Genomic DNA, 13,068 nt, shown 5'->3' with positions numbered 1-13,068 from the left:
TGAACATTAAAATATTTTCTGGGAAGCCAACCTTTAATTTTGGGCTTTCAGTAAATCACATTCATTAAGAAGGACAGGGACTAACACATTTTGCTTTTTCTGATGCTCAGTGAGGTCTAATGTTAAAATTGTTGGCGTCTTCTGAAAAGCAATTATTTGTGTGCAGTTTTATTCATTTCATTCTGATGTTTGGATGTTTGTAAATGTGGAGGCATTGAAATGCTGCAATAAGAAAAGTAAGCAACTAGCAACGAGGCCTGGGGACAACATGAAATTTGTATGTATTTTGTAATAATTCCAAATATTTGAGCACTGATACCTTGCTAGGCCACTGTTGACAGTATATATTCTCCACATATTCCATATTTTATTAAACTGATTTGATCTGATTACAAATTCAACATCACATAAAGTATGCAAAACCATGGAACATCGAGCCTTGTATTAAAAATGAACAAAAAGATGCAGCTTGTTGAAGTCCTAGCTGTCACATGTTATGTGTCATCATGTCAAGACTGTTCTTGTGTCTTTTCGCCCACTAGGTCTGTTGTCCGTCTTGCTGCCAGTCTCTTAACTAAGCTAGTGGACAGCCTTGCCCCCAGTATTACTAGTGTTTTAGTGCATGGCAAGCAGGTAAGTGGACACACAGACAGCCGGGCCTGAGTAGTTGCCCATAACTATCCCCTCTGTACAAGTGACTTTGGGTTATGTTTGGGAAAGTGGCATGACGGGACAATGATTTTAATGTTCACTGATTAAAATAAATTAAATTGGAAACGTAAAATCGATAACATTTGTAGGCTCCTCATGCTGCAATCCTATGGGAATTAATAGGCTAGCTGCATGCTCATATTGCTCATCACAGCTCACCTCCATTGTGTGTGTATTTAAGCTGCAGTTGTAGCAAGGCTGCCAGTGTGACCAGCGCAAAATCCTAATATGCACCGTGTCCACATGTCTAGACACACTCCATGTGCCGGTTGATATATTGTGACCCAGGGATTTGTCTGATGCCACTCCCTCACGCTGGATGAGTTTCGGTGCATCATTTCCTGTCAAGTGTTATTCAGAGATTAGCCTCCTCTTGAGAGTGTCAGTTATCTTGCCTCATTTTTAGCCTTCTGAACACTTTCAGGCATTTCATTACGCTGAAGTAGCTCAAGGTGTGAATCTGCATATAGATTGCTCACCCGAGGGAATGCTCCTCTCAACATGATTGGAAAAGCTGATTCAAGATGTGAGACGGCTGTGTTCCTCTGGTTACAATAACAGCTCGACTGGAAGAAGTAAGAGGCACCTCCCCCTTTAAGTCAGCTCTGAATCTAGTTTTGATTATGCATATTATTCCTCAATATCAAAATTCACCGTATGCCCCTTGAATTCAGAGTTGGTCATTTCCAAACATTTCCATCACCAGGCCGATCTTTGCTCGGTTGGAATCAGTTTAGATGTAGGGATGGGTGATACATCCTCAGAGTGCTGCGTTCCATCTGCTGCAGGCAAGGATAAAAGTGTGTCCTCCCTCTCATCAGGAACATTGGTGAGGTGTAATTTTTATGTGATGGCTTTCAGTGGAAACAAAATACAGAAGAGTGTTCTTGGGATCTGTAATTTTTTCCTGCTCGCTTTTATGTGACTTGAAGAGGAGGCCAATTTTAGATTGATAGAACAAAGGTACTTGTAGGAATTGCACCTTGGAGGCAGAACTGTGTGCACATGCCCGTCTACACATGTGAACGCTTTCACACTCGTGCACCTGCATAGACGCACGTACTCACAAAAGCTTCAGTGTACACAATAGTTCTTCCACGCTGTATGTGTGTGTGTGCTCTCCTTCCCTGTGTGTGCATGTGTGCTAATGGCTGTCATTACCAGGTGACCCTCGGTCTATTCGGGCAAGAGGAGGAGGTGATCTCCAATCCGCTGTCGCCGGGAGTGATCCAAGGCATCATCTACAGCAAGTGCTCTGGTCACGGTGGAGAGCGGGAGGCCGTCCTTCAGCAGGAGCTGGTCATTCATATCGGATGGATTATCTCCAACAACCCAGAGCTGTTCAGCGGCATGCTAAAGATCAGAGTCGGGTAGGACAAATTCAGGTTCGGGATGGTTGCAAAGGTGACCTAACAACTCGTGCTGTAGTTCTCCTTCCCTGGTGTTCAGACCTCCAACAAAACATGAAGACATCAAGAAATGTTTCAGCCTGCAGTTTGCCGTCAGGAGGGCTTAGCTGGAGAGGAGAGCTTGTATTTCTGTTGGTTTTGACTCCAAGTGAACCACTCAGCCACTAAATGGATCAACAAATTTCTCACCTTGACACAAGTGCTGTCATGAAAATAAAAACACACTGTTGGAAGAAATGCTGCGGGGTTGTTTTATGTGAGGCATTTTAATGAAAAATCTAAATTTATCATAATTCTGGTCAGTCCAGTTCAACAAACAAGCAAGCTGTTTGTAACTGTAGTCATTTTTATTTGACTGTAATTAAAGGTACGACTATATTCACCCCTAAGAAACTTCACTCTATGAAACAATACAGACGAAAGGACTCATTCAAACAGAGTGACTATCCCCATGTGAGCTATAGGGTTCAGTTCTGTGGTTAACTCTGTGTGTGTGTGTGTGTGTGTGTGTGCGCGCACTCTGGGCCTCCAGATGGATTGTCCAGGCCATGAAACACGAGCTGAAGATCCGGGCGGGAGACATGCCACCCCAGGACATCCACCAGCTCTCCCCCAGCGACATCAAGCAGCTCCTGCTGGACGTCCTGCAGCCACAACACACTGCCAGGTGCTCCTCAGACACACTTTCTATCACTCTCAGGAGCATTACCCATGCTTTCTCATCCCTTTCAACTCAGTCTGTCCTGCGTTCTCCATCTGTCTTTGAAGACACCGTGTCTCTATCTTCCTGCACTTGCTTTTATAATCTTTTTAGTTTTAATTATTCTATCTTCCATCTTGTCTACATCCATATCCTATTATCTGCTGCTGCAGCAACCCAGTTTCCCCAAAGGGAATTATTAAAGTGTTATCTTATGTCATCTAATCTAACACACACTGACTCATAGACAATTTCCTCCAGCTCAAAGGCTAGCAGCGTCACACTTACCCAGCCTTTAAAACTCCTCTAACAGTTTCACTCTTTTTTTTTTTTTTTTTTTGCCCCAGGTCTTGGCTGAACAGGCGTCAGATCGATGGCTCTCTGAACAGGACCCCTCTGGGCTTTTATGATCGTGTGTGGCAGATCCTGGAGAGGACCCCCAATGGTATTTTGGTGGCTGGGACTCACCTCCCACAGGTACCTGCCTCCCCTGACACAGCTGCAGGATAAACAGTCTGACCAGTGCTGCTTAAATGTGACACTGTGTGTTGTGTTCTGGCTTATAGAAGCCTGTATGACTGCACATGTGTGCCTTACAGACACAGACTGTGTGTTTGCTGTCTTTTAAAGAATACATAAGAAATTCTAATTAAGAGTGTTGCTCTTGCTTTTTTCTGCATGTACTTGCAGTACTTACATCAGATACTTGCTGGCCACAATTGCAGAATGGAACCTGTGCAGATGAACATAGATGTATTTTTTATGTAATACAAACTGCCTGACCAATTTAAAAGTGTCTCCACTAAACATGAAAATGTATTTATTTGTTTTTCAGCAGTATAAGGTGGTGTTTTTTTTTTTTTGAGGTGCAGGTCTAATTGACAAAATCAGCAAAAGTGTTCTTCATTTAATAACTCTTCCTAATTTATGATGAATTATGTATAATCAGTGGGGTCATTAATGGCGTTCTGCTTCGCTGCCTTTTCCACAGAAGACATTTTCTCATGTCATAGTACGAAAATTACAGGTAGAAATGAGGAAATTACAAACGGCTTTCAGGATCCCAGCATTGTGCATGCCAGTTCCCTGTTGCACTGAAAATGACTGATTGGGACTGTGTCCAAAATCACTCCTTCATTCACTCATTCACGACTCCCTGTTTGACAGACACTCAATAATTTACTCTGCAGTGAGCAGTCCATTGCAAAGGCTTCGACATCCCACTTATTCATTGTTAACATTGTTAGTAGCACCTGCGCCTTTCTCGCTATGACGAGTCATAATTGTCGCCTATTGGCTGGCTGTTCATTGCTACATCTGTTTGTCTGTAGTTTACTGAAAGATGCTTATTATTTGACTGGTGTGCAAATACTTTACTGAGTCTTCAAAAACAAGTTCTACAAAAGTAGATGATGATAACAGACAGAGTGTTTTTCAAACAGTTGGTGTTAGAAAAACAGTTGGTTGCTGTACTGGCAAGTGAGATTTGCCAAATACTTTGAGAATGACGTCTGTCATGTTATAATCTGCGTGGAAAGAGAGGGTCTTCAGCTAACGGCACAAACATTGACTTGTTTCATGCCTGATGCAGGTACCATGATAGGCAGGTTATTGTGCACAGGAGTAGGGAGATACTGCAACCGCTGCCTGCCAGTGATGGAGCCACATGATTCAGTTTGACGCCTTTATCAGGACAAAATAATTACATTGAAAAGATGTAACTTTTTTTTTTCTTACTGTCTCTCTGTAGCAGCCTACACTGTCTGACATGACCATGTATGAGATGAACTTCTCTCTGCTGGTGGAGGACACGCTGAAGAACATTGTCCTGCCTGAGTACAGACAAATCATAGTCGAGGTAAGCGAACCCATTCACAGCACCGAGCTAATGAAACCAAATTAAGGATTATGGATTTTTGCTCAATATGGCATCGACTTTGCTTCTTTATGCCAGCATCAATCATATATCTCCATTCGAGCGCCGCCGTTTGTCCAGAATCCAGCAGCGAGGATGTTAAGTGATTGGTTTAAAATGAGTGTGCTCTGCTGCTGGTATGCTCTTAGTTCCTCACAGCCTTGTCCTCTCTCCACTGTGTGAGTAGCTGCTGATGGTGGTGTCCATTGTGCTGGAGAGAAACCCGGAGCTGGAGTTCAGCGACAAGGTGGATCTGGACAGTCTGGTGAAGGAAGCCTTTAGCGATTTCCAGAGGGATCGCAGCTGCTTCGAAGGCATAGAGAAACAGGTAGAGTGACTTCCCGCTAGGCCGCACGCCAAACTCATATTCATATAATAACAGGTGTTTTTGGAGCGTTCCACAGCTGTCTCAGTCTTTAGTTGCCCCTGGCTCAACTTGTTTAACACGTGTTGCTGCATCAAATTCAGAATAAGCAAATATTTACGAAAAACATTGAATATATTCTCTGAGAACTGTACTGTCAATTGTCATAAAAAGATCAGCAAGTATTCACATTCTGTTTTATGTTTTACACAATGTCATTTTTCATCCTTGCCTCCACCAGGATGACATGGAGGCATTCTACAACACACCACCAATGGGGAAGAGGGGCACCTCCAGCTACCTGACCAAGGCTGTTATGGTTCAGTTGCTGCAAGGGGATGTCAAGCCCTGCAAGGATGACCCGTGCTCCGTTAGCTAGATTTGCTCCGCTTTTCCTCGTAAATCCCAGCCTGCTGCAGTGTAGTTGTCCAGCGAGGACCACAGGGCATCCATCACATGTATTCAGAAGATCACCCCTAACCTCTCCAATCCTCCCTTTGGCAGGACTCTTCCCACTGCAGGCTACAGTTTTCCTGCACTTTTTCCTCAACAACAGTAGAATCTGTTAGCAGAAGTTTCCGTTGCATAGAGTAGTTTGCTCTGAGGGTTAAAGGGCACTTTTTTTTTTTTTTTTTGCCAGAGTTCAGTACTCCATCTGTGCTGTGTATTCAAATTAAGATTTTAATAGAATTACCTTGAATGGCTCTAATTATCTCATAGCATTGGTGGCTTGCGATATCGAATGCCACAACACAAGCTGACATTGCCACGTAACTGGCTACCTGTTCTGTCATCCTTTACCTGGATACGGTAGATTAGCATGTCTGCACTTTGTTCCGAGGGTTATTGCGTACATTCACCAGTTGAGCTTAACTCTGTAGCACCTAGAATCTTGCTTTGCCTCTACACATCTTACACATCTTTCCGTTGCCCAAGTTCAGTTCAGGTTTGCTTCATAATTAGCGTACAGGCATGAGAGAATAACAATCTTTTTGTCTGCTTCTCTGTCAGAGAGTGAATCAGGCTAACTGTTCATCAAACTGTTCAGGCTATACCTCACCAGCAGTGACCTACAGCTGTTACCCAGCAATTGCTCAGCTCACGGCTGCGTAGTAGCGTGAGAGATGTGGTTCTCATATTCGTGCGTTTGGCTCCCAGGGGCCTTAAAAATGTGTCGCATATCATCAGATATTAAAAGCAATTAAATCTGCCATTATGTTCTAGATGATCCATCAGTATGAATCTGCATGAAATTTTATCTTGATGTTGTTATCTTCTTCTAAACTATCTGTGGCTCTCTGGCTTAAGAGACTAAAATATTTGGATGTGAGAGTCTGTTATTCAGCTGTGAGAGTGAGGTGTTTGTTGTTCTCTGCTGAGTTTCTCCTTCTTTCTCTTTGTCCTCTTATCTCGATGCATGCGCAGCCTGCTGCATGAGAATAAGTACTGTTTCATCATAACCATCGTGATGGTTTCTCTGAAAGTTATAGGTTACAAAATAGTTTGCGAGTGGCCTGTTTTGCCCAGTAGGGCCCTGCATGACAACGACTACTGCTCATCTGGAGTCCTGGGACTGAGGGCCGTGTAGAAAATGCTGTTTCGTTGAATGTGGGCAACAGAAAAGCCTGCTGTCATCCTGAGGTAGAAATGATAAAAGAGCGTGCCTCTCTAACTATCATCACTGTGATGAATCTGCCCAACCTTGTCACTGTGTGTGTGTGTGTTGTTTACTGATGTTGTTTGGAAAAGTATTTTTAACTAAAAACTGTACAGTTTCAAAGAATAAAGTAATCATGGAGACGATATACATTTCCCCTCAGAGTCACTTTCTAATCGCCTTTACTAGCTGTATTTGTGAATGTGTAAATATGTGAGGTAGCCTTATGCAACTGCTTCTGGAACATCCTCTCCCCTTTTCTTCTACAGCTATGTGACTGTGAAACACAGACATTAAATTACTTCACATGAAGCAAGAAGTCTCTTGTTTCTTGGCAAAAACTGCAGCAGAAATGAAGCGTGACTGCAGCAGCCCTGAGGGGTGTGTTTGGCATTGTATCGAATCCTGCCAGTTACACCCACTTACGTTGCCCGAGCCCCTTATCAATCTGCATCTCGCCAATGAGGCCGCGTGTGCCGCCTGCAACGCTGACTGACTGGCAGAGAGGTGGAGAGGTGGGCGAGAGCCAGAGGAGAAGATAAATGAGCTCTGCCTCGCACTCAATATATTCAAATCAACTTGCATGCCGGTGAGAGGAGAGCTTGCCTGTCTTGTTAAACTGCATCTCTTGTCAAGCCAAGTCAATTTTATTTATATAGTCCAATATCACAAATCACAATTTGCCACTAGGGGCTTCACATCCTGCACAGCTTACGACACCCTCTGTTTTTAGACCCTTGATTCAAATGAGGAAAATCCTTCTGAACAGGGAAAAAAATGGAAGAAAGCTAAGCTAATACTACTTATGTGGAGCACAACTTATACTGTGAAAACGCTTGCACAACATCTAGCTCTTGAGAAAGCGGCCCCCATGATGTCACCATGGAGGACATAACAAGAAGATGCTACTGGTCACGTTTTGGTAAGTGCAGAATGGAGTCAGAATATTTTGGCCTCTGCTCCTTCGAAATCGCTCCTTTATGAGTCTTATGGGACAATCACTCAAGCCCCCCTTGAATGAGGCTCGATGTGGGTTGAGTGAGAGATTTTAAGCATCTGCAATTAGAGATTTTCGCTTTCCCCAATGCTACCTACAAACACAAAAAGAAAGAAAAACAAGACAAAAACAGAAAAGAAGCACCCAGATGCAACGATTGGAGATCGTGGCTGTTCTACTGGTGACATTTTTTTGCCTGCAGTTTAGGAGTTTATACCTCATCAGTCCACTAGGATGCAGCAGAGTTCAATAAATGAATTTCTATGGTCTGGGTATGAGTCTGAGGTATTAGTTTCTCATAAAATAAATCACAGTGAACACTAAGTGGAAGATAATGCATGGAAAGCCAAATGATTCATTTTCATGGCCAGTTGTGTTATTGTGTTTAACCAGAACACCCCGGACACATTATACAGTACATTGTTTTTATTTCTGCAGCACTTCCTCGCAGTTGACCCGTGCTCTTTTCAAATCTGCAGGACGTGATGTGTATAAGGGACGATGGATAAAAAGGTGACTGCTGCTGCACAAGAAATCATCAGTTATCTTACACAGATGCGGATCAGCGGATGAATCCTCAAAGAAATAATGAAAGAGAAAGCAAACAGCATTTCCTCCGTTCTGCCCATAATTAATGTACCACTACTCAACTGAGAAAACAGGTCAGGTTTCACCTCCACTTCACATTGTTTTAATATTTCCTGACCTAAGGGCACGAGAGGTGAGTGGCCGGAGTGGCTTTGTCTCGTCAGTCGAGAGAAAAACAAACAGGTGGGAGCTGGCAGGAGGCCCTGCTGTTTGGCTGAACAGGGAGGAACAAGGAGGAACATTATCCAGCAGCAGTAAGCAGAGCAAAGATCAGAGGCCTCAGTGGCCTGACTATATTTTATGCCAAGTCTGCGGAAAATAGAATAAAAATAGAGTCGTGAAACAGGTATCTAGATTAGATTAGATTCGGCTAGATTTGGGGGCTACAAACATGCACAGAGGAGTGAATAAAGAGATGATAAGATGACGTGTTACCTCCTTGAAGCTAAAATGTGTTTAGTCAGCAAATCCGTAAAAGCACAGATAGGATTGAAGTCTTAATATGAGAGATAAATGAACTGCAGACGTGGGAAAGCATTCCTCATTCGTGCCTATCTCTATCCTCTCTATATTTTCTCCTTTTCTTTTCTTGTCTGACACACACATGTTGTCGTATACACACATCCCACGGCTCTGCAAGCATACATTTCTCTGGAAGCGTGTTGTCAGCATGGAGATAACCGTTAGGCAGCGTAATCACAGATGACATGCTCATACGGTGTGCTCTGATTGACTGTTGAACAGAGGAGTTTTCTCCCGTGGCGGCGAGCACAGCCTCCCCTCGTCTATCACACCTCCTGCTATAATACAGTAAGACATCCGCCGCCTCCCTCAGCCTTATCTGGATTTGAGATGTGAGCGACTGCCAGACAGTAGATAAAACACCATAATAATGTGTTTAGTCTGCAGGCAGCCAACCACCGGGGAATTATCCAGCCGATCCACAGGTCGTTGTCATATATCATGTATACATGCCATCCGCTGCTTTAAAGAATTTAGTGTGGTCTTTCTGATAAATCCTTTTTGTCCCTTTATTCACTTTATAGCCATGCTAGTGGCGTGCCGTAGGGATGGTAATGTCGGTCAGTTGGTTCACTCCATTGGTCCAGATTGAAATATGACAACTATTGGATGGATTACTGTGAAATTTTTACAGATGCTACAGGCTAGCAAAATGACCCCAGCTTTTCTTCTAGTGCCATCGTGACACTCACATTTTTGGTTTTACTGTGAGCAAAATGTCCTAATACAGGGAATGTGATGTTATTAACATAAAATTGGCCATTTTTGGAGGATTCCAACCAGTGTGTCGTCAACACCTGTCAAGTTACATCATTTAACTTGGTGTAACAGTGACGGATGACGACAGCTAGTACGCTATCATCCATAGATGGTGGCGCCGGCCCAGAATGCTCTGCGATTCCCACTCCCTGTTGGACCGATTGAAATGAAATGTTCTGGCAACCAGTTCCCTTTTCACAGCACCGTCGTCAGGTCAAAATTTTAATTTGGCCAATACCAATCAGCCTCAAATGTAAATTACATTTGATGCTAATTAGCAAATGTTACAGTGGTGCTAACATGCTAAACTAAGATAATGACCATGGTAAATATTTGACCTGCTAAACATCAACATGTTGAAATTGTCATTGTATGTTAGCATGCTCATATTAGCATTTAGCTCATTGGCATTTCCTCATTTAATGTATATTAATATATATACTGTATATAGTGATGACTCTTAAAATTTGGTTCAGTTGCTATAAATTAATTGTGACCTGAAAGTGCAGCTTATTATTTATAAGAAGAATAAGTGTGTAGTCTCACCCCACTAATTAAACTTCCTATTCATACACAAACAGTCTGAGGCCTGAGTCAGTTATTAGTGCAGCGTAGCTAAAACAGCGACATGGAGACAGTTGATATTGGCAAACAAACACACACACAAAAAGACCCAATATTTTTATCTACCTGAAAGCTGGAAGACAATTCAGAAAAACAGCTTACACGAAAACAAAATGACTAATGAATGGAGTCTCCTCAGTTGACTGTCTCTCCACTCTGTCTTGCATTTCTTCTCATTTCTTGGGCTGTATTAGCGCTCAGTGAACACATTTCTGAAAGTGGAAAAAGAGTTCTCACAACCTTTCACTGTAAACATTAAATCCGTTGATATGAGCCCTAGACTGTCCACGGGGGAAACAGTACAGAGCACCACCTCTCACAGAGTGCACAAGCCAGCGTCTGTCTTGGTACCATGACCTTGGTACCTCTGAACTGGAAAACTACGTAGGAGTACCTGTTTGAGTTGATCCACGCTGACGCCGCCGGGAATTACACTGCTCCTAATTCTTCAAGATGAAGGTTTGGAGGAGGACTGCTAACAGATGCACAACTGCAACCTGGTTCTGAGGTCGCTGCTGGTGGTAAAAATGGTGATCTAGGCCGCGGTGGTGGTGGAGGAGAGGGGAGAGGAGATGGAGAGAGGAATGGTACAGTGGTGGCTTCACACGTCTCTGGTGCAGGTCTCACAGCACGACACACCCCACCCAGTGCCAACGTTAGAAAGCCAGTGCGGTTTAGCACAGCAGCCATAGATGACATTGCGTTAATATACACAATTAAGGAGCAGATGTCTTCTGAAGGGCAGCAGGACAGCAGTGCATTGTGGTCCTCTGAAACACTGTTATGACACACTGGTGCTGCAGTGGCCCCACAACTCAGCAGCTGTCATCGAGACAGCCAAGGTGACACACATCGATCAACATCCCATATTAGAGATGGCAGCAGGCCCAGGCATACACTCTAAACAGACAAACACAGACCTTGACTGGTAAGGCATATTGTCTCTGTCTTTAATCATGGTTAAACTGATGTTCAACATGAGGCACATGTAGCTGAGGGTTAAAGACTTTTAAAAGAAAGAAATCAATATCAATGCAAAAGTTGCTCAAAGCATTTATGGCAACAAAGAGCTGATGGTTGTATTGAGCCATCAGTTGACATATTGCCATGGCATGAAGGGAACAATTCAGATGGTGTGGCAACATGATGGGATAGCAAGGTATGTGATGTGATGAAGACCTGCGTATTACCTGCATCAGCTGATCCTAGAAACGGTGGAGTGATTTCATGGTGTTTAAACAGATTCTTGAAGAAGCTATAACTCAAAAGGTCCAAGACAAATCTGTGAATGTTGTCTTCACGTAGGATGAGATGCACAGATTCAGACATTAAATACAGTTCTGTATGTGGGGCCAGCAGTTACAATTTTGGCCAAGTTCAAAGTTGCCTTTCGAGAGTGGAACCTGTTAGCAAATGTGAATGACATGGGATCTGCTTTGTGGGGGGACCACGCTCAATACAAACACTCTTGTGTTTTGGGACTCCGTAACAAACATGCTCAGCAGCGTTTTCAGGCACCGATCCATTGCTTAATTAAAAAGTAACAAGCTCAGTGCCACTTTCAAGCTTGCCACCAATTTTTTGCAAAGACGCTGACCAAAATACAGTATAGTGGATCAAACGCACTTTTACAATTGACAGTAATTCCAGACATGCAGGTTAAGCTGAAACAACACTACAAAAACAACAGCACGGTCTAATACATTCCATTTTCTTCCATAAAAACACGACTGTAATTGATCTCTCCACAGTTCAAGCCTGACTGTCGCTGAAACAACTCACTTAAAAACACTTGACTTTTTGGACTCTGTCTTTTGCATACCTCCTCAGCAGTGGTGGTGATCATGACGATTATTGCAGCGGTGATGAACACACATCATCCTTTGCACAACTTAATACTGAACGAGCCTCAAAAAGGTACGTGCAATTATCAGCCCACAAATGTTCTTTACCAGTACTTTGATCTAATGCCATCAGTGATGCCTGTAAAACAAACAGAAGAAAGTTTGGTTTCATTCCAGATGATGCAAGTGTTTATGTGCTGATGTTTAGCAGGTTATTGTTTAGTCATTTCCCGAAGTATTGACAAAATTAATTTTGACTTGATGATGGTGCTACATGAAAAGTCAGAGGATCAAATTTATCCTCTGTGGAACATGAATGTCCATCCCAGAGTTCATGGTCATCCACAGTATTTCAGTCTGAACTACAAATATCAGCCACCTGGTGGCAAAAGTGGACACGTCAGTTCCCCAATTCCAGCAGGATTTGTCCTCTGGGCATCTAACCAGCAGCGATGGAGATATTTCTTTTTGTACCAAATCAACCAAATGACCAATAAACATTGTCGTCCCTTGAGCCATGCTGTTATTTTGACTAAAAACAGATATATATGAATAAACAGCAAGTAGACAACATAGTGTAAAGCTCAAACCTTACTGTTAACGGTGTATACAGGGCTGCAAATCACACAGTGGTGTGTGCAGGAAGAGCTAGAAGAAATAATGCATGGGCGATGTGCAGCAACATGTTTCGATGTAAACATAGAGTAGGTGTGATGCTGACAACACTGACGATGCTGAGGATGATGAGCACTTCATCTGGACTTTGGAGGTTGAAAGCAATCTTGTGTGCTTATTGTCACTACCGAACTAGGACTTGAACCCAAATGCACGACTCAGGAGACAAAGTGCAAATCAAACAATCTTTAATGACAAAGTAACAAAAAAAATTGCTCTTTACAGAGGAAGACACAAACTACTCTAATAACTAAGGATCGCTCTCAAGGAGGAAAACAAAAATCACTCTTTTGAGGAAAACGA

General features: G+C 43.0%; 1 protein-coding gene across 4 annotated transcripts in view; it reads left to right on the top strand.

The window, feature by feature from the left end:
• The window catches only part of phkb (phosphorylase kinase, beta), a 91,163-nt gene extending 84,199 nt beyond the window's left edge, over positions 1–6,964 (top strand). For 2 of the 4 annotated variants that reach the window (XM_041959244.1, XM_041959085.1), the window contains 7 exons: positions 543–633; positions 1,876–2,081; positions 2,653–2,787; positions 3,168–3,297; positions 4,571–4,678; positions 4,923–5,063; positions 5,341–6,962. In XM_041959244.1, the coding sequence (XP_041815178.1) occupies positions 543–633; positions 1,876–2,081; positions 2,653–2,787; positions 3,168–3,297; positions 4,571–4,678; positions 4,923–5,063; positions 5,341–5,478 (949 nt within the window). In that variant the 3' untranslated portion in view covers positions 5,479–6,962. Of the gene's footprint in view, positions 1–542; positions 634–1,875; positions 2,082–2,652; positions 2,788–3,167; positions 3,298–4,570; positions 4,679–4,922; positions 5,064–5,340 lie in introns of all 4 variants that reach the window. The other 2 variants (XM_041959164.1, XM_041959323.1) reach the window with 2 other exon arrangements.
• The last annotated feature ends 6,104 nt before the right edge of the window (positions 6,965–13,068 follow it).

Source organism: Chelmon rostratus, chromosome 1 (assembly GCF_017976325.1).
Source record: "Chelmon rostratus isolate fCheRos1 chromosome 1, fCheRos1.pri, whole genome shotgun sequence".
Taxonomy (NCBI): Eukaryota; Metazoa; Chordata; class Actinopteri; order Chaetodontiformes; family Chaetodontidae; genus Chelmon; species Chelmon rostratus.
The sequence above is the reverse complement of the archived record's forward strand: the minus strand, read 5'-3'. Positions and strand labels throughout refer to the sequence as shown.